Here is a 19,387-nt window from a genome sequence, read left to right as displayed (position 1 = left end):
GACCTTAGTGGTCCCCTAATACTGTATCTGAAGTCTCTTTTATATAGACCTTAGTGGTCCCTAATACTGTATCTGAAGTCTCTTTTATATAGACCTTAGTGGCCCCCTAATACTGTATCTGAAGTCTCTTTTATATAGACCTTAGTGGTCCCCTAATACTGTATCTGAGGTCTCTTTTATATAGACCTTAGTGGTCCCCTAATACTGTATCTGAAGTCTCTTTTATATAGGCCTTAGTGGTCCCCTAATACTGTATCTGAAGTCTCTTTTATATAGGCCTTAATGGTCCCCTAATACTGTATCTGAAGTCTCTTTTATATAGACCTTAGTGGTCCCTAATACTGTATCTGAAGTTTTTTTTATATAGACCTTAGTGGTCCCCTGATACTGTATCTGAAGTCTATTTCCCAAAATTCAGCCTTGGTGCAGAACTAGAGCCAGTCCCACAATGAGCTTTCCTTAGTATGTTCCATTTCTGAGTCTATAGTTTTTGAGGTGGAGTCTGGGGGTGTGGCCTTGACCAACTGACACTTTGCTCGTTTGAAAGCCATGATGTCTCTCGCTCATGGGTGGGCCAAATTCTTTGGGCGGGTAAAGCACAGAAAGGGGAGGTAACCTTGCCCCTTATTACCTCATAAAGAGGGAGATTCCGGATCGGCCCATCTGAGCTTTCATTTTCTCAAAGGCAGAGCAGGATACCCAGGGCTCGGTTTACAACTATCACCATTTCTAGCCACTGGGGGGCCATAGGCAGGCTGGAGGAACTCATATCAGAGTTAAAAAACCTCATGAAGTGAAATTTTCATGTCACAGGACCTTTAAATCAGAGAACTAATACATTATTTTCTGATTGTTTCACAGTGGTCACAGTCTAAAGCACACAAAAACACACCCACACCTCCGCATAACCCTGCAGGAAGGTGCCTGCAGCAGTGCAGAGGAGAGAGACCGAGACAGCTATGTTTTTATATAGTCTTACCCCCACACCCGGCAGCCATAATTATCCTTTATTATTATGGCTATTGCAAATGCAAACAATTATTATGCATACATTTAGCACAGAGATCCCTGGTGCAAATGATCATGCATCAGCAGCTTCCATCAACAGATATTCAAAAAGGCTCCCAAACAAATAATTATATCACAAGACTTGTATGTAAGACTTACATGTTGTACATGCATACTTCAATGCAGTTTTATTAAGCTTCAGCAGAATTTTTTTACATAAAGTAGGTGAACCTTAAAACAAGTTAATTAGAGCTCTAAATATGTAGGCTTACATCCTGACTCTAATTACACTCTGCATAGTGACAAATCAACCCTAACTCCACAAACTCATTAACTCTTTAGGAACCAATAACCCACGCTAGCTTTTAAATGCACAGAGACCCTCTGACACTAACCCAAGCCAAATAAATAATTCAGGATTACACTGCAAACCTGCTTATAACACACACACACACACACACACACACACACACGACTCCCCAGGCGGACTTCACCTCCCACACATATTACTTTGGCAGTGATTAAACAACAGCATCCCTCCCAAGAGAGGGGACCAACGCTAGAGAAGACGTAGCGAGAGAGACAAGGAGGTGTTAGTCTCTCAGATTAAAACAGTAAATTTACCGAGATGTACAAAACGTTTTGTTCTCTGTTTCAGTCTGTCTATTATTCTCGCCTGTCTAGCCACCTTCAATACAACAAGCTTTATTGTCTTCAAACCTCAACCATTTTGCCACAGCAACAAAAGAAACAACTAACAGAGGTCAAAATGTAACCCTGCCGAAGCTCAGTTTACACACATTTCTAGATCTTTCTTACCAAAATGTGAAGTAAACATTGAAGAGAATAGCAGAAGTGTGTGTGAGTCCACTGCACATATCTTTCAACTTTTCCTAATTTACATTTGTGTAAGAAAAACTTGTTAAATGGGAATCAACGTACAGTAGTCAAAGTGTTCTGCTGAATGGGTCCGTATGATATTTTACGAAAACTGTATGCAGACCAATATTAGTGATATCTTACAAAACTAGACGACCGCCTGAACGCTGATCACGTGACGCCGGCTACAGAGCTCCATGCGGTTGCTAGCTGAGTGGATTCAAACACTCCAGAGGAACTAGCATTTCCTGGGTGAAAGTCTTATGTCTTCTCTGGGACATGAAGTCCCCTCCTTGGCTTGAAAGCTCTGTGTTTTATGTTCTTATTCAGCAGCAGTCGTTGTAGTGCAATATGTACTGTATAATACATATTATACAGTATAAATATCATATGAATTTCAGTGCTTTTGGTAGCTATATGTACATATGGGTCACGAGAACAGCCTGCAGTAGTAAACCTCAAAATGCATGGTGAGTCAAAATCATTGAGTGTGTGTGTGCAATTGTATAAAAGTGTCACTGCTGGATCCTAAAGTCATGGCAAGTTAATACACACAGGTAATTAAACCTGAAAATGATTTCTGTTTTTTCTACACACCATCCTTTAGGAATCTATTAGGTGAACACGTAACAGAGCTTGAAATGTAATCTTAAAATGTAATCTGTCATCTCAGTTATAGTAAAGACTTTTTAAAGTGTGTTGGACATGAGATGTCTCCTACCTATGGCCATGAAGTCCTCATTGTCCCAGGCCTGCAGCTGGGCTAAGGGGCCGCTGTACAGCAGGAGTCCATCAGCCACGTCCGTGATGAACTCCAGCGACATGTGACTCTCAAAACAAGGCATTATGGGAGGAAACCAGGCATAGCCGTTGCCATGGAAACTGTGCTTGTTCTGCTGGCACTCAGGTCCTTCGAACTGAGCTGGACATTGGCACCTTGGGGAGAAGAGGACAACATTATATGAATTAGTGAGTGCAATAAACAGAACTCTTTTTAGTTGTTCTGTGCCATTACAGTACCTGACAATTTGGTTGTTTGGTTTCACAAATGTGAGAGCCCTTTGTAAGTTGAAAAGACTGTTGTGATCCCAATCTCCCTGCCCCTTTTCCAACCACTTACTGCATTTTGTTCTTTTAACTTTTTTCCCCCGTGCACTCAGTCTCTCCAAGTGTAGTTGTTTTCTCCTCTCAGACAGCCTTTCCCTTCGGCTAGCTCTCAAACAGATCTAGCTCTCGCTAGATCTGTTTCACTGATGCAGATGTTCTCGTTAGTGGCAAAACCACAGGGAGAATCATTACATCACTTGGAACCTCGTCTCTATGTATTCCCACACACAATTTCACCTTTCACCTCTCTTCAAAGTTTCATGCTTGGATTTCTGAATGGAAAAAGCTTTTTCCTCAATCCTTTGTTTCAATCATTCCCCACTCGTTCTAGGATCGTTTTTGTACATGTGACTCATTTTACTTAACAATTAAAAAAAACATATATATTGTGCTTCATACATGATATTTCATCTAAGACTGATTTAAACAAAACAGAAAAAGGTAGAGGAAAGTTATTTCCATAGTAACAAAGCTAAAAAATGATTCTGAATGAACACACACACTTTTTGCCTGCAGTTGGGTGTAATGTATAAATGTTGAAAGCAACAACAATAGTAAAGTGATAGTATTGGCTGCTTGTGCAGAACGGTCCAAAGAAAGAAACAGTGGTATCTCTGCCAAGATGAGGAATAGTAGAATTACCCTTAAGCCCAGAAAAAAAATTGGTTTTCATCTGCAATTTATTTCTTTTTTTTAAGATTTTTTGGCCATTTTCAGCCTTTATTTTGACAGGACAGATGAAGAAATGACAGGGGAGAGAGAGGGGGGAATGACATGCAGAAAAGGGCCGCAGCCGTATTTATTGGCACCTGCTCTACCATCGAGCTACCTGGGCGCCCTCAACTGCCAATTTAAAAGCTTACGTTATTATTGTCGATCTATTGGTGTCAAACTATCAATCCTATAACCAGGGGGGTTATAGGCGTGCACAATTTCAGCAATAGGGTTGTAAAAACTATAGTTGGTCTCAAAATGTTGTTTCAGCACTGCACATGATGAGCAATGAGATCCATCCAATTTGAAAGGACTTTTTAATTTTAAATATGTCTAAACTCTGGGAGGTGTCACTGTACACGTGGTACATTGGAAGGTGCATTCATTCCACCTGCTGCCATATTGGTTATTTACTTTAAAAACTGTGAAGTAGATCGGATGAAGAGTTCTGGAGCTATCTGAAGGACAACACACACACACACACACACACACACACACACACACACACACACACACACCAGTTTATAGTTACATTTCTTAACCTTAATTGTGTGGTGTGTTAGATTGGTCCCAGCCCCAAGCATCAGCGTCCAGAAGTGTGTTGTGAATCAGCTCTCTTGACCCCGTGAAGACGATGCCAGATCAGACTGCGGGGCTAGGACAGTTAGAAGGAAGTCATGGAGTTTAATTACAGGAATGCTTGGAGTGGGAGGTAGATACTTGCTTAATAAACACCTGAAAATGTGGAAAAGGTCCTCGATTAGATGAATAGAGAGGTTTCACCCAGTATGTGGTAAGGTATTGCATTATTACTGTACCAATATTCACACAATAATGCCAGTAATGCAAATGCTTTAAGGCATCCTATTTTAGCAGTCAACGTTTCATCAATCAAATCAATCAATCAATCATATGCATTTGTGACAGAAAATTGAATGAGGTTCAGTTTTGGATGGAGTCCTCATTTAGGATCCCAGTGGTCTGAGGCTAGCAGCCCCTCCTGAGCCTCTCAGTGCTGCCTGATGCATCTGATACCTCAACAGACAGAGAAGGCTGTTACCCAGGTGGTTTGCATCTTTATTTATTCTCCTAGTCTTTTTCTTGTAAATATCCTTAAGGCAGGAAAGAGCCCCGCCTATTGTATAGAGCTCTCCGCAGGCCCTTGCGGTCCTGTTCATTGCCGTTTCCATTCCAGGCAGTGATGTTTCCCGGCAGGATGATCTCAATGATGTTGGAGTATAAATTGATTTTTTTGACAGAAGAACAAAAATACTTTAGCAACTCCAGTGGAAACAGTGTATGAACTTCCATACAGTACAATAAAAATGCTTTGGCAGTGTTGATGGAGCTCAGGGCTCATCCCGCGGACAGCTCCTTCATTTAAAACAAGAGAAGGAGAAAGAGAAAAAAAAATCAAAATCTCTGCGTCACAGTTCATCTGTCTGAAGTACAGAACATAATTTACGTTTGGATCCTGACTGACTGTCCTGCAACTTTTATGAAGCTTTTATAACAGTTTTGAAAAGTACTGAATGGAGCACAAAGAGAAACATCTCCAATCTTTAAAGAAGATTCTTGCTTTTTGAGTACAGAGAAAATCTCGACTGGGTTGTAGATCGCTGAACAATTTTCCCGACTACAGATGAAATATCAAACCATGCCGTGTGCAATCACCAATCACCCAGGTGGAGAAGAAAATACACCACCGAGAAGCCGCGTTAAACCAGGAGATAATCAGCAACAGCTGTTTTTTTAATATTTTCCAAGTGTGTTGAGGTGGATTTTATCTTCAAGGCGCTAAACATACCCAAATCATTTTCTCTTAATCTAAATGATTCTCAATATCCCTCATTATTCTCTGTTTAATAGCTGTGCATGAATCTGATGAGAAAGCCTTGCATTTCAATTAGCAATATAAAAAAGTCCCCCATTCAAGGGTGACACTTTACTTGAAGGTATCTCCATAAGAGTGACATGGCACTGTCATGAACACATGAACCCTAACCCTAACTTGGCATGACAAAACCGAACGACGCTTACTAAAATAAGCTTAATGTCAAAAACATTTATGATTTGTTCATAATGTTTATGACAGGTTCATGACAGTGTCATGTCACTCTTATGTAGATAGCTTATGTAGAAAAGTGTAAGGGCAAACTTAAGTGTCTAAAATGTCTCAAACTAAATTTCTATTTGCCTACACTTTTTGTGTATGGGAAAACTATAATAATGTTGCTACAATTGTACATACAGTTAAATGTTTCTGAAGAGGATAAAACTGCTTGTGGACCTATTTGCAGCGAAAGTGTCTAAGCTTCAAACCTGGGTGGGGCCTTTCCACGGTAGCTGTTAAGTGACATCTGAGAGTTTGCTCCACCATCATTCTGTCTCTGAAGTGTCTAGTTAATGTTATAGAAAAATACTTTTCAGAGTCTTTAAACATTTACTCTGTTCAAATCGACCCATTATGTACCGTATGTGGGTGTGTGTAAGTGTGTATGAATAGAGGCACCAGGAAAACATCCATGCCTGCATTTCCATTCTGGCAATGTCATCCTAATTCCTTGAACGCGAGACAATCCGATGCATAGTTTAAGTCACAATGGCCAAGCCCTCCAATCCTCTTAAGGCAGCTTTGTTTTGCTCATTCGCTGTCTGCTGGGAATTGTGTTTGTTAACGTCGTAAAGGGAGCTGTAATCCCACCCCCAACCCCCTCACCCCACTAATCTCATTATTAATCCCAGTGCCTTGATTATCTGCATGTCCTTCCTTCAATCTTGGGTTATAATCTGTTTGTGTATGTTTGTATGGCTTTGGGTGGGGTCATATCTGAAAGCCGCTGGAACAGAAAACTATCCTACAGCTATTCTATCTCAGATTAACTCTTATTTTATGGACATGTTTTATTCATTCTTGCTCTCTTCTTTTAGTCGTATCTCTTTTCACAGCATTCATTTTTCACTTCCTCTTTTTTCTTCTCACCGCTCTACTCTTTTCCCAATTTCCGTCATTTCTCAGCTCCCTTTTCCCTTCTCTCCTCATTTTGTCTTGCTTCCTCTCCTCTGAACCTGGAGGATCACACAGCAGATGTTACAGAGCTCAGGTACTGTAGAGTGATTGAAAATGTGACAATCATGCAGCGGCTGGGTCTCAGGGTTGACAACTGTGCCTGCTTTGCCTTGTTCTCTCCTGTCATCTATATAGCTGATACCTCACAAAGAAAACACTTTCTGCACTTTCATTTTAGCCCACATTCACTTTCCACAAAAGACGTTCAACACATAATATTTTAGGCCCAGCAGATGCTGCAATTCATCATTCCCCGATTTACTTCCCAATCAAAAGGTTTGTAGTTTAGGCATTTAGAAGAATATGGCCGATACGGACAGATTTTTTTATTGTTCAAAACAGCCAGTTTCAATGGACTTCTATAGTTTCAATTAAAGAAAAACGTATTATATGTATGGAATAGAGACATTTAATAAAAGCTATGGGATCATGCCTCATCTAGCCCCGTCAATTTAAGAAGATGCTGTACATTTGTGATAAAGTCAAACATATTTCACATTATACAACCAGGATATGATGTTGATCCAGGCAACGAGGGACTGTGTGAGGTAGCAACCGGATGTGGCTTGACATGCTTTGGACATTACTTAATAGTAGTTTTATTCTAATAAGCAACAAATGACACTTAAATGCTTTATCAGATATTTGATTTCTAATTAATGTGTAATGTGGTATAACAGCGTCTACTGTAAGTTTGCATTTTTTCCATAACAGCATAATTAGGTGTATGGTGTCTACTGTAAGGGTACAACTGTGTTAATGTTCTGTCTAATAAAGAGCACATATCATATATTTAAAGCAACATGTATTAATGTAAAAACTAATGAGGATGATTCAACAGTGCAGTGGTCTGGAGCTCTCACAGTTTAGACATTAGCTGTGCAGAATTTCTAACATATTTTAGCATAATTGGAAATGTTCTGCTAAATGACTTAAAGACCTTCATTTTGTGATTGTCTGATCCATGAGACAATCCACTCTTTGTTAGGGGTAAGATATCTGCTCCATCAGTGTGGTAACATGGTTATTTAGGTGCATGCAAAGCAATGCGCCATTGTTTGCAGAATAGATTCACAGAGAGTGACAAGAAACAAATGTTCACATCTCTAATAACTGTGTATGACGTGTGTATCTGTAATGCATTCTCATGAACGGGTTTGTGGGATCTAGTGCGAACACTTATGCACACTAAAACCTATGCTATAATACGAAAACCAAAGAGACCGCCGGCTAGTCACGTGACATCGGCTACAGAGCTCTGTACCAGAGCGGCAGTTGCTAGTCATGACGCCGGCTATAGACCTCCGTAATAGCTTGTCTTATCAACGACAGAGCTCTGCAACACCGGCTACGGTGCTCCGCGTGGTGCTCCGCGTGGTGCTCCGCGTGGTGCTCCGCGTGGTGCTCCGTCAGGTCAGCGGTGGGGTGTTTTAACACCAACGCTTGAATGATGTGTTTGATAAGGAAGCCGCTTGACACTGTCTTTGATTTTAAAGGTTTATTATATCAAAGATCTCATCATTAATTTACAAGCTCTGCAGAAACTTGGAGAGTGTCTCCGCCAGATGTACACACTCTGCCTTTCAATATCTTAGAAGTACTTTATATAGGATATGTTTAGGTCACATGCCAAGTTACATACAGGTTTGCTACGTGGCAATAGTTTTTAGTTCTTTTAACCCTCATGTTGTCCTTGGGTCAAATTGACCCGTTTTCCTATATCAATGTTCTATTTAATTCCCCAAAATAACATGATTGATTCCACACAACGCTCTTTGAGAAGTACAAATCTCTACTTTCATTAATTTTGGGGTGTCTTATTCAATTTTATCGCATTTGGAGAAAAAAAATTTAAGTAGTTTCAAAATAGTATTGAGTAAAAGTTGACATATTCCAGTCTGTGATAAACCATCAACATCCATTCCTCTAATTTTAGTCTAAATAATTCCTAATTTCTGCTTTTCTAAATGAGGTTTATTGACCATAAATTCCTAACTTTCTAATTAATAACTGTAAAACTAAAGTTAATAAGTTAGTGTCACGTAGTGTTAAACATCAAGAAAAAGTGACATTTAACACTACGTTACACAAAATTATTAACTTTAGTTTTACAGTTATTTTTGGAATTTATGGTCAGTAAACCTTATTTATAGGAAATTATACCTAATGTTTGAGTTAGAAAAGCAGAAATTAAGAATTATTTAGACTAAAATTAAAGGAATGTATGTTGATGGAAAATCACAGAATGGAATATGTCAACTTTTACTCAATACTATTTCAAAACCACTTCAATTTTTTTTTCTCAGCTGCTGTAAAATTGAATAAGACGCCCCAAAATGAATGAAAGTAGAGATTTGTACTTGCCAAAGAGCGTTGTGTGGAATCAATCATGTTATTTCTGATTTTGGGTAACTAAAAAGAACACTGATATAGGAAAATGGGTCAGTTTGACCCAAGGACAACATGAGGGTTAAGAAAAAGATTTCCTGGGTCAAAGTACCCCCCGGAAGCAAACTCAGCTCCCTGGCTTGACAGTCCTGTGTTTTAGCGCCTACCCATCCACCCTGACCTCCTCCCTACGGGGCCAGCTGCGTTCTCATACAGCGGCAGTCAATGTGGCGCACACAGCAGGAAAAGAACGTCGAAATCATACAAATTACAGCGGTTAGCTTTTTGTAGCTTTTTCGAATGTATGGTTCATGAGAACAGGCAAGGTGTCTGCGTGGGTGTGTGTAATTGAAAGGCTAAGCCAGTCCTCCTGCTGTGGTCCAGCGGTGAGCCACATTACTCGCTGGCTCCAGCCAGCCACACTGAAATCCTGCACTTTTCATTTACTGCTTTTAATTAAATGAAGCTGAAGGGTAAAATTAACTTATATGAGACACCGCAAGAAAGCGAAGGTTAGCGGTGTGCAATGATGAGACTTCTGCTCTCACATATGTTAGGGTTAGAGAGGGAGTGTGTACTGCACGTGTTGGGGGACTGAACACGCATGTTTAGGATGGTGCTTCAAGATTAATTTCTTTTCTTTTTTAACATCTTCCTACACGCTACTACTGTTTATTTTTTTTCTGTCAAGGCCTAAACTCTGCCACTCGTTGCTGCCTGTGTATTGCAAATGGAGATGTTCCTCATTACATTATCACTTCAAAGCTGAAATCTGTAATTTATTTTAGGCATAATAATGATTGTATACCATTCGCATAGGCAGGTTTCAGATGTTAAAGTCAAACTGAAATGTAACTGTTTTCTATTCATTCATATGTGCTGTGTAAATGCTAGTTCTGTTGTCAGAAAGAAACTCAGAAACAGCACAACTCATACTGACATACGTGAAGAAGATTTGGGAGACTTTTGTGATTTAAACAGAGCCGTTAAAGGAAATCTCGCCTGAGAAGAAGTTAGGATTAAACAGTACAAGGTAGTGCCATCCCAACTCTCTGAAGTTCCTGTCTTCCTGTAGGTGTATTTAACCTCAACGTCTGTCACGTCTGCCGCCTTATAAGGATACATGGAGTGGAACTTCTCCTCTGCCTGAGACTGGTTATGAGGTTATGTTGGACTCTGACCTGAATGACACTTGGGGTACCACAGTGTCAACTTACATAGCATGAAATCCTGAGCTGGAAATTCAACTACACCCACAATGGAGAAAATCCTACTGTATGGTGGGTGCAGTAGCCCAGTCAGTAGGGAGTTGGGATGGGAACCGGAGGGTCCCTGGTTCATACCCCGTACAGACCAATGTATGGTGTTGAACTGGTAGCTGGAGAGATGCCAGTTCACCTCAAAGTTCTCTTGAGCAAGCCACCAAACCTCCAACTGGCATCTCTCCATTAGTGCATGTATAGGTACTGAGCGTGTGTGTAATTCTGGCCTGTGTGTAATGTGTTGCAAATGAGTGTCAGTTGTAATTTCGCCTTGCATGACTAATAAAGTATACATTTTTATTATTATATTTGGTGACTATGACACTGTGCATATACTAGTCAGGATACCAATGTGTCCACATAAATACAGATAATTGTAGCCACTGTTCCTTTATCTTTTAATGTGACTGTTGCCATTTCAACCCGAAGCGGCCCCGTCAGACTCCGCCTGCCAAGAGCCTGGGTTTCTCCCTGTTTCTTCCTAAAAGGGAGTTTTTCCTTGTACATTATAGAGCGTGGTCTAGACTTACTCTATCCGTAAAGTGTCTTGAGATAACTCGTTTTGAATTGATACTATAGCCGTGTGTGTATGTGTATATCGTGATTAGTGTTAGCCAGGTTTTAGCTAGCCACTTGGTATTATCCTGCAAAAGATGTAATGTGACATCAATAAACACAAGCTGCACTTCTGTAAAAAGCTAACAATCAAGGTCGGCTCTGGAGGATTTTGTCTGTGTTGCAGTTCAAACAGCATAGTGTTTAAATGATTTCAGTTTTATTCTTGACCCAGCGGCAGTGGGAGAATTGGTTCTTAATTTCATCTTAACATTTAAGCATTCCGCACTGAGACTCATCCTCATATAGGCGTTTCATTTGCAAAGAGCCATTCACTTCCACCATTAAAGGTGCCAGCCTGGGGATCCACAAAGCACCAGGCTAAATTACACAAAGTTAAACAGGGCCATCACCATGTCTCATATACCAGCAGAAGCACCAAAGAACATATTTCATCATCATGTTTGTAGTTAAAAGGATTTGTAGAAACGCTCTCACCCCACTTTTGGCCCTGTTTACAGAGTGATTTATGGTAATGAAGACACTCTCCTTCAGTTTGCTGTGAATTCAAAACAAGAACTGGCAGGATGTGACAGCTAACATGCTAGATTTTTCATCTATTCGGAGGTTTGTTTGTTACTATTTATAACTCTAAGAAACACACAAGCCAACAAATCTGTATGAGACGATTCTGAAAATCTCATTTTTATCTGCAAGTCAGACCCCCATAACAGTAGAAATGCCAGGTAGGTAAACCCTGTCAGGACCTACAAAGCACTGATATCTGCATCCACACACACACACACACACACACAACACACACACACACACACACCACCACACACACACACACACACACACTCACACAGCTTGACATTGTGGTGTATCAATGGTGTCTCTGTCAACATGTCAAAGCAGCAAAGTAAACTCTTGTTCCATTGTCCTGTTGTTTCTTGTCTATCCTCAATAGCTATTCATGCTTAAATCTGAATAGTGTTTTATTTAGCGCCATAATACATTTATTTTAAAGGATGAATGCAACAGTCATTCAAATGTTGAATTGTTGCTGGAGGCAAGGGAGACATTTATACTTGGGCATCAGGAGCTTGGCACTAATAAGGGTATTCTTGTAAGTCTCTAGCTGCCCACAAGTTGTTTTCCCCAAAATTCTACGAATCCAAGAATGTAAAAGCAGGATATCCAGGAAGTGTGTGTGAAAAGGTTCATGGGAGGTAATGTGAATAGTAAATGTAATAGTACATTTTAACACATCTGTATTTCTTGCTGCATTAAAGCTGCAGTAGGGAGTTCTGAGAAAACGTGGACTTAGCCTAAAAATTTGAACAAGCACACCTTACAGGTCCCTCCCCTTTGCTCTCTGCTGCGCTACAGCCCCCCCTCCACAGCTCCTCCCCCACAGCGGAGCCAGCCGTGAACACGGAGGCTAGTAAGCAGGGCCACCGATGCTTTCCACATCCTCATGGACAATACAGGGGATTTACTCTAAGGAGGGTATAGCTTATGTAAAAAAATTGCTTATTTAAAATATTTCTATTAAAAGTGTTGTACATTTTTTCAATAATAAGGGTTTAAAATTATTTTTTATGTAATCGCTCATTTGTGTGAACAAAAGTAGCACTTTACACAGTACATTACTGAATTACCTTTTGATCAATTTGAAACAGTAAACTTTGCACGTAGGAATGATGAATCAGGGAGGAAGCTCAATAAGCAAGGAATAACATCTTAGAAATATGTCTTAGGTTTTATTAGCATAGTCAAATAAATCAGCTTTTTTTGCAAAGTTCTCAGCATCAGGAAATATAAAACTTTTGATTTGGACTGAAAGACATTCCTTCATGTGCCTCTGGCTGGGGCCAGTCCGCCTGTTGAGGAGCATAAAGAATTGTGTCAGACATTTGATTTACCAAATTACACCCTGAGGGGGAAGAAACGTGTATGTTTAAAAATAATCCATCCATCCCTCCATCCATCCATCTTCGACCGCTTATCCGGTGTCGGGTCGCGGGGGCAGCAGCTCCAGTAGGGACCCCAAACTTCCCTTTCCCGAGCCACATCAACCAGCTCCGACTGGGGGATCCCGAGGCGTTCCCAGCCAGGTTGAGATATAATCTCTCCACCTAGTCCTAGTCTTCCCCGGGGCCTCCTCCCAGCTGGACGTGCCTGGAACACCTCCCTAGGGAGGCGCCAGGAGGCATCCTTACCAGATGCCCGAACCACCTCAACTGGCTCCTTTCGCGCGAAGGAGCAGCGGCTCTCTCCAGCTCCTCTCGGATGACTGTGCTTCTCACCCTATCTCTAAGGGAGACGCCAGCCCCCTCCTGAGGAAACCCATTTCGGCCGCTTGTACCCTGGATCCGTTCTTTCGGTCATGACCCACCTTCATGACCATAGGTGAGGGTAGGAACGAAAATTGCCCGGTAGATCGAGAGCTTGTGCCTTCTGGCTCAGCTCTCTTTTCGTCACAACGGTGCGATAAACAGAATGTAATACCGCACAGCTGCTCCGATTCTCCGACCAATCTCCGCTCCATAGTCCCCTCACTTGCGAACAAAACCCCAAGGTACTTAACTCCTCACTTGGGTAAGGACTCACTCCCTACCCGAAGAAAACACTCCATCGGTTTCCTGCTGAGAACCATGGCCTCAGATTTAGAGGTGCTGATCCTCATCCCAGCTGCTTCACACTCGGCTGCGAACCGATCCAGAGAGTGCTGAAGGTCACAGACGATGACGCCATCAGGACCACATCATCTGCAAAAAGCAGCGATGAGATCCTAAGCCCACCGAACTGCAATCCCTCCCCGCCCCGACTACGCCTCGATATCCTGTCCATAAATATTATAAACAGGATTGGTGACAAAGCGCAGCCCTGGCGGAGGCCAACCCTCACCTGGAACGAGTCCGACTTACTGCCGAGAACCCGGACACAGCTCTCGCTTTGGTTCCTACAGAGATTGGATGGCCCTAAGAAGGGACCCCTCACTCCATACTCCCGCAGCACCTCCCACAGTTTCTCCCGGGGACCGGTCATACGCCTCTCCGATCACAAAATACTGTAGACTGGTTGGGCATACTCCCAGGCTCCCTCCAGGATCCTTGCGAGAGTAAAGATCTGGTCCGTTGTTCCACGACCAGGACGGAATCCGCATTGTTCCTCTTCAATCAGAGGTTCGACTATCGGCCGAACCCTCCTTTCCAGCACCTTGGAGTAGACTTTACCAGGGAGCTGAGAAGTGTGATACCCTGTAATTGGCACACACCCTCTGGTCCGCCTTTTTGAAGAGGGGAACCACCACCCCGTCTGCCACTCCTTCGGCACTGTCCCAGACTTCCACCAATGTTGAAGAGGCGTGTCAACCAAGACAGCCCCTCCACACCCAGAGCCTTCAGCATTTCTGGACGATCTCATCAATCCCTGGGGCTTTGCCGCTGTGGAGTTGTTTGACTACCTCAGCGACCTCCACCAGGGAAATTGACGATAATCCCCCATCATCCTCCAGCCTGCCTCCACAACAGAGGACGTGTCAGCTGGATTTAGGAGTTCCTCAAAGTGCCCTTCCACCGCTCTATTACCTCCCCAGTTAGGTCAACAACGTCCCATCCTTACTGTATACAGCTTGGATAGTCCCCGCTTCCCCTCCTGAGGTGGCGAACGGTTTTCAGAAGCACCTTGGTGCCGACCGAAAGTCCTTCTCCATGTCTTCTCCGAACTTCTCCCACACCCGCTGCCTTGCCTCTGTCACGGCAGAGGCTGCAGCCCTTCGGCCCGTCGGTACCTTGCAACTGCGTCCGGAGTCCTCTGGGATAACATATCCCGGAAGGACTCCTTCTTCAGTCTGGACGGCTTCCCTGACCACCGTGTCCACCAGGGTGTTCGTGGGTTACCGCCCCTTGAAGCACCTAAGACCCTAAGACCACAGCTCCCCGCCGCAGCTTCAGCAATGGAAACTTTGAACATTGTCCACTCAGGTTCAATCCCCCAGCCTCCACAGGGATGCACGAAACTCCGCCGGATGTTGGTGAGTTGAAGTCCGTCGGACAGGGGCCTCCTCCAGACGTTCCCAATTTACCCGCACTACGCGTTTGGGCTTACCAGTCTGTCCAGAGTCCTCCCCCACCCCCTGACCCAACTCACCACCAGATGGTGATCAGTTGACAGCTCTGCCCCTCTCTTCACCCGAGTGTCAAAACATACGGCCTCAGATCAGATGAAACGATTATAAAATCGATCATTGACCTTTGGCCTAGGGTGCTCTGGTACCACGTAACTTATGAGCATCCCTATGTTCGAACATGGTGTTGTTATGGACAATCCATGACAGCACAGAAGTCCAACAACAAACAACCACTCTGATTCAGATCAGGAGGCCGTTCCCCCCAATCACGCCTCTCCAAGTATCTCCATCATTGCCCACGTGTGCGTTTGAAGTCCCCCAGCAGAACTATGGAGTCCCCTACTGGAGCCCCTACAGGACCCATTCAAGGTCTCCAAGAAGGCCGAATACTCTGAACTCCTGTTTGGTGCATATGCACAAACAACAGTCAGAGTTCCCCCCCCCATCACCCGCAGGCGTAGGGAGGCGACCCTCTCGTCCACCGGGGTAAACCCAACGCAGCGGCGCTCAGCCGGGGGCTTGTGAGTATCCCCACACCCGCCCGGCGCCTCACACCCTGGGCAACTCCGGAGTGGGACAGAGTCCAACCCCTATCCAGGAGTACGGTTCCAGAACCGAGACTGTGCGTAGAGGTAAGCCCCACCAGATCTAACTGGTAACGCTCCACCTCCCGCACAAGTTCCGGCTCCTTCCCCCACAGAGAGGTTACATTCCACGTCCCCAGAGCAGCCTCTGCCGCCCGGGTCTGGTCCGTCGAGCCCTGACCTTCGCCGCCACCCATATGGCAGCGCACCCGACCCCAGCGGTTCCTCCCACAGGTGGTGAGCCCATGGGATGGAGATGAGGGTGCCACGTAGCTTCTTCGGGCTGTTTCCGACCGGGCTCCGTGGCAAACCCGGCCACCAGGCGCTCGCTGACGAGCCGCCGTCTGGGCCTGGCTCCAGACGGGGGCCCCGGGCCTCCTCCGGGCAGGGTCACTCCCTCTCTTCCTTGGTCTCTCATAGGGTTTTGGTTTTTGTTTAAAAATAATCCAAAATAGAATTCTGCCTTGCCAAACGTTGACAGGGACAGCGCACAATTAAACTAGTTTCACCAGAGCTAAGCTACATTTATTGTGATCGACAAAAAAAACCTTTTGGCTTACTAAATGTAGGCATCAAAACAATATTGCTTATACTGAGGGAGAAGGAGTTAGCAGGTAAAGTTAATCTTCACCTGCTACAACATTCCTGCCGTGCCACAAGCTAACAAGCTAACTATTAGACTTAGCAACAAGCTAGGGAGTAAACTGAGATTTGCGCTATCACCAGTGTACTGAAAGTGTACTGTAACCATCGATATCTTAGTTGTGTAGTTCTTAAAAAAATGAAACAAATCCAGCAGGGATACTTACATGTCAAGCAGAAATGTGGCTAACGCTAGCTCAGAATGCGTGTTAAATCCTTTGAGGAGGCGTAGCTCCCTCCACTTCTGAAAAGCTGCTTCGATGTTGACCCTCGTTTTATTTCGGGCTCGGTTTGATTCTTTCTTTTTAGCTCGCTCTTCGTCATCGGTCTTCTTCTGTTTGCCCATCTTTGTTTTCTGAGCAGGTGTCACTCGAGAAATTGGCAGTTTTCCTGAAAAGTTGTTTCTCCGCGAATAGCACAGCTGCAGTACACTGGCAATCTTGAGCTTGAACGGTGGTACGCGCTGTGCGGGGGAGGGGTATGAGCAGCACGTACACGAGAGTGGTTGACGCTGCTAAGACAGTCCTCCTGGCTCTGATTGGCTGTTTCTGACCGGGAGCGGTGTATTTCTGCAAGTGGCAGTAGGAGCACAGGGAGGAGCCACAGGAGCTTGATTTTTTCCCAGATTATCTGTCTCATATTCTACTGTCAGGACATAGTGGCAGTTTTAACAAATATGTTAAAAAACATTTTTTACAAAAGTTACCTACTGAAGCTTTAAACCACTCTTGGTGTTAATACCTATCTTTCACATTAAGAGAAGATTGAGCCCAAAATAAAATAGCTGAACGTGAGCCTGAAAAGAATGGTTATGTCATGTTGCCCCTTTTCAAACACTTTCATTCCACTCTCTTTGTGCTATCTTAGAAGAGCACAGATAACTCTCATAATGTTTCAGTGCATCCATCTCCTACAAATACCATTCATACTTCAGAGGGCTTTAGGAAAAGTTGTTGTACTGATCTAATAGACATGTGAAAAACATAACCAAACTTCACATGCTTAAAAAAAAAGAAAAGACCCTGTTCAAAACAGACCAGAGTAAAAATAGACCCCATCCAAAATGTGGTTGAACAGATCAGACCCAAACAGAAAGGGAACATTAACACAGGCAGCAGCATGATGCCATGCCAGTTAAGAAGCAGCCATGATGAAAAAAAGTGGCAGTACATGTCCTAACAATCAAGTTCCAACACTACACACTTGCCATCTCACATCAAAAAATATGATGTTTTACCTGACACACTATGTTGGGGTATATTGGGGGTGGCAGTAGCTCAGTATAAAGGGAGTTGGGTTGGGAATCAGAGGGTCTCTGGTTGTAGTCCTTGGCAATGCCTCCTGGTGCTCTTGAGCAAAGCACCGAACCCGCAACTGCTCTGGGCGCCTTTCCATGGGCAGCCGCCTCACTCTGATATCTCTCCATTTAATGCATGTGTGTGTAATTCAGGCCTGTGTGTAATAACAACCGAGTGTACATTGTAATTTCCCCTTGCAGGATTAATAAACGATACATTAATCTTAATATTAATATGATCAGACCTGATAGTGAGTCCACTCGGACCTGTTCAGACTGAGTTGGGTCCCGAGTCTGGTCTCAGTTACTAGGAAACAACTGTGTTACACTGTGTACGGTCCTACGGGGGTGAGTTAACATTTACATGCTTGGTTGAACTACGTCCTTCTTGCCTCATACTGTAGCTGGCGATGCCAACGCTGCCACTTATTGAAATTGGAAATTGTTCCGATGATGTTTAGCTGTAGCAGCTGTTAATAACTCTAAGTTCAAGAATTCCCTTCGGCATGAATACAATTACTAATTGCAACGTAATTTTATTCACCTCATGACAGTTGCCAACACACCAGTGAAAACCAACATACTCTGCTGGTAATAAGCAAAATAAGTGTGAAAAGGAGACCTGGGAGTTCAAATTAAGAGCTCAGCAGTAATGGGGTTACTGGAACATTTGCTGCCATAGTATTAAATAAAACTTTCCTTTAGTGGCACAGGGCAGGTTGTTTATTTTGATGTGTTCATTCCCTTCCCATTTTTTAATCACTGACATCATTTAAGAGAGAATTGCTTAACTAAACACAGCATGAACACAGTTATACACCGTTACTCTCCTCACAGTCTCTTTGAGGTTATGTTCACTCCCTTAATTTCCAGTTTTTACTCCCTTTACTTCCATCTTCTCTCTTGTTCTCCTCTTCTTAAAATACCATACTGTCTTACTAGTCTTAATTCTCCATGACCAGGCACTACGTACTGGAAATGAATGACTTGTTGAGTTAAGTCTCAATAGCATTGAATGTGAACGCATTGTCTTTGTCTTCTTTGCAGTTGGGACTTTAACAGTTGGGACTTGGGGCTAACGTTTCACTATTTTCTGACATTTTATAGACCAACTAATAGAATAACTACTGGATTTGTTTAGAAAATCATCAGCCGATAATTACGGATTGATTACTGTCTCATACTTCTTTCCTACATAACCAATGTCCCACATTGTACTAAGACTGGAGGCCAGGTGTTCAGATGTGTATGCCCAATACACACCTATGATTAATTAAGACTCTAAGTACAACCCTTTTGAACCATGCATTGGCACATGAACCCTTTTTCCACCATTAAACTAGCAGAAGTGGATTAGTATGCACCCAAAACGCCAAACCTTTTACCACCAAACCAAAGGAAAAGCTGGTCACATGGAGTTCATATTGAGGTATTAGTTGTGGCACTGGATGTATTTGGATCATATCTGGGGTCAGTTTTTTGTAGGGCTGCCCCGTCAGTCGATTAGTTGACTAATCAGTCATTTTGGTCTTTGTTGATTTCTTTAATTGATTAGTCATTTTTTAATGCTTAATTCATGCTAAATGACTTATTACCAAAAAACCTATGAGCTCTCTCTCTGGTACTTTTGCCTGATTCTTTGTAGAGAACATCGGTTTTACAAATCTGTTGTTTAAAGCGCCCATGTTAGGCTAGTTTTCAGGTTCATAATTGTAATTTGAGCTTGCTCAGAATAGGTTTAAA

At 43.0% G+C, this 19,387-nt stretch overlaps 1 protein-coding gene across 1 annotated transcript in view; it reads right to left on the bottom strand.

Moving 5' to 3' along the window:
• Nucleotides 1-19,387, bottom strand: part of LOC116692225 (neural-cadherin-like) — a 347,629-nt gene that overhangs the window by 96,922 nt on the left and 231,320 nt on the right. The window contains 1 exon segment of the mRNA XM_032520340.1: nucleotides 2,609-2,823. Coding sequence (XP_032376231.1) covers nucleotides 2,609-2,823 — 215 coding nt within the window.

This window comes from Etheostoma spectabile, chromosome 1 (genome assembly GCF_008692095.1).
Source record: "Etheostoma spectabile isolate EspeVRDwgs_2016 chromosome 1, UIUC_Espe_1.0, whole genome shotgun sequence".
NCBI lineage: Eukaryota > Metazoa > Chordata > Actinopteri > Perciformes > Percidae > Etheostoma > Etheostoma spectabile.
Note: the sequence above shows the minus strand (reverse complement) of the source record. Positions and strands in the feature narration are given on the sequence as shown.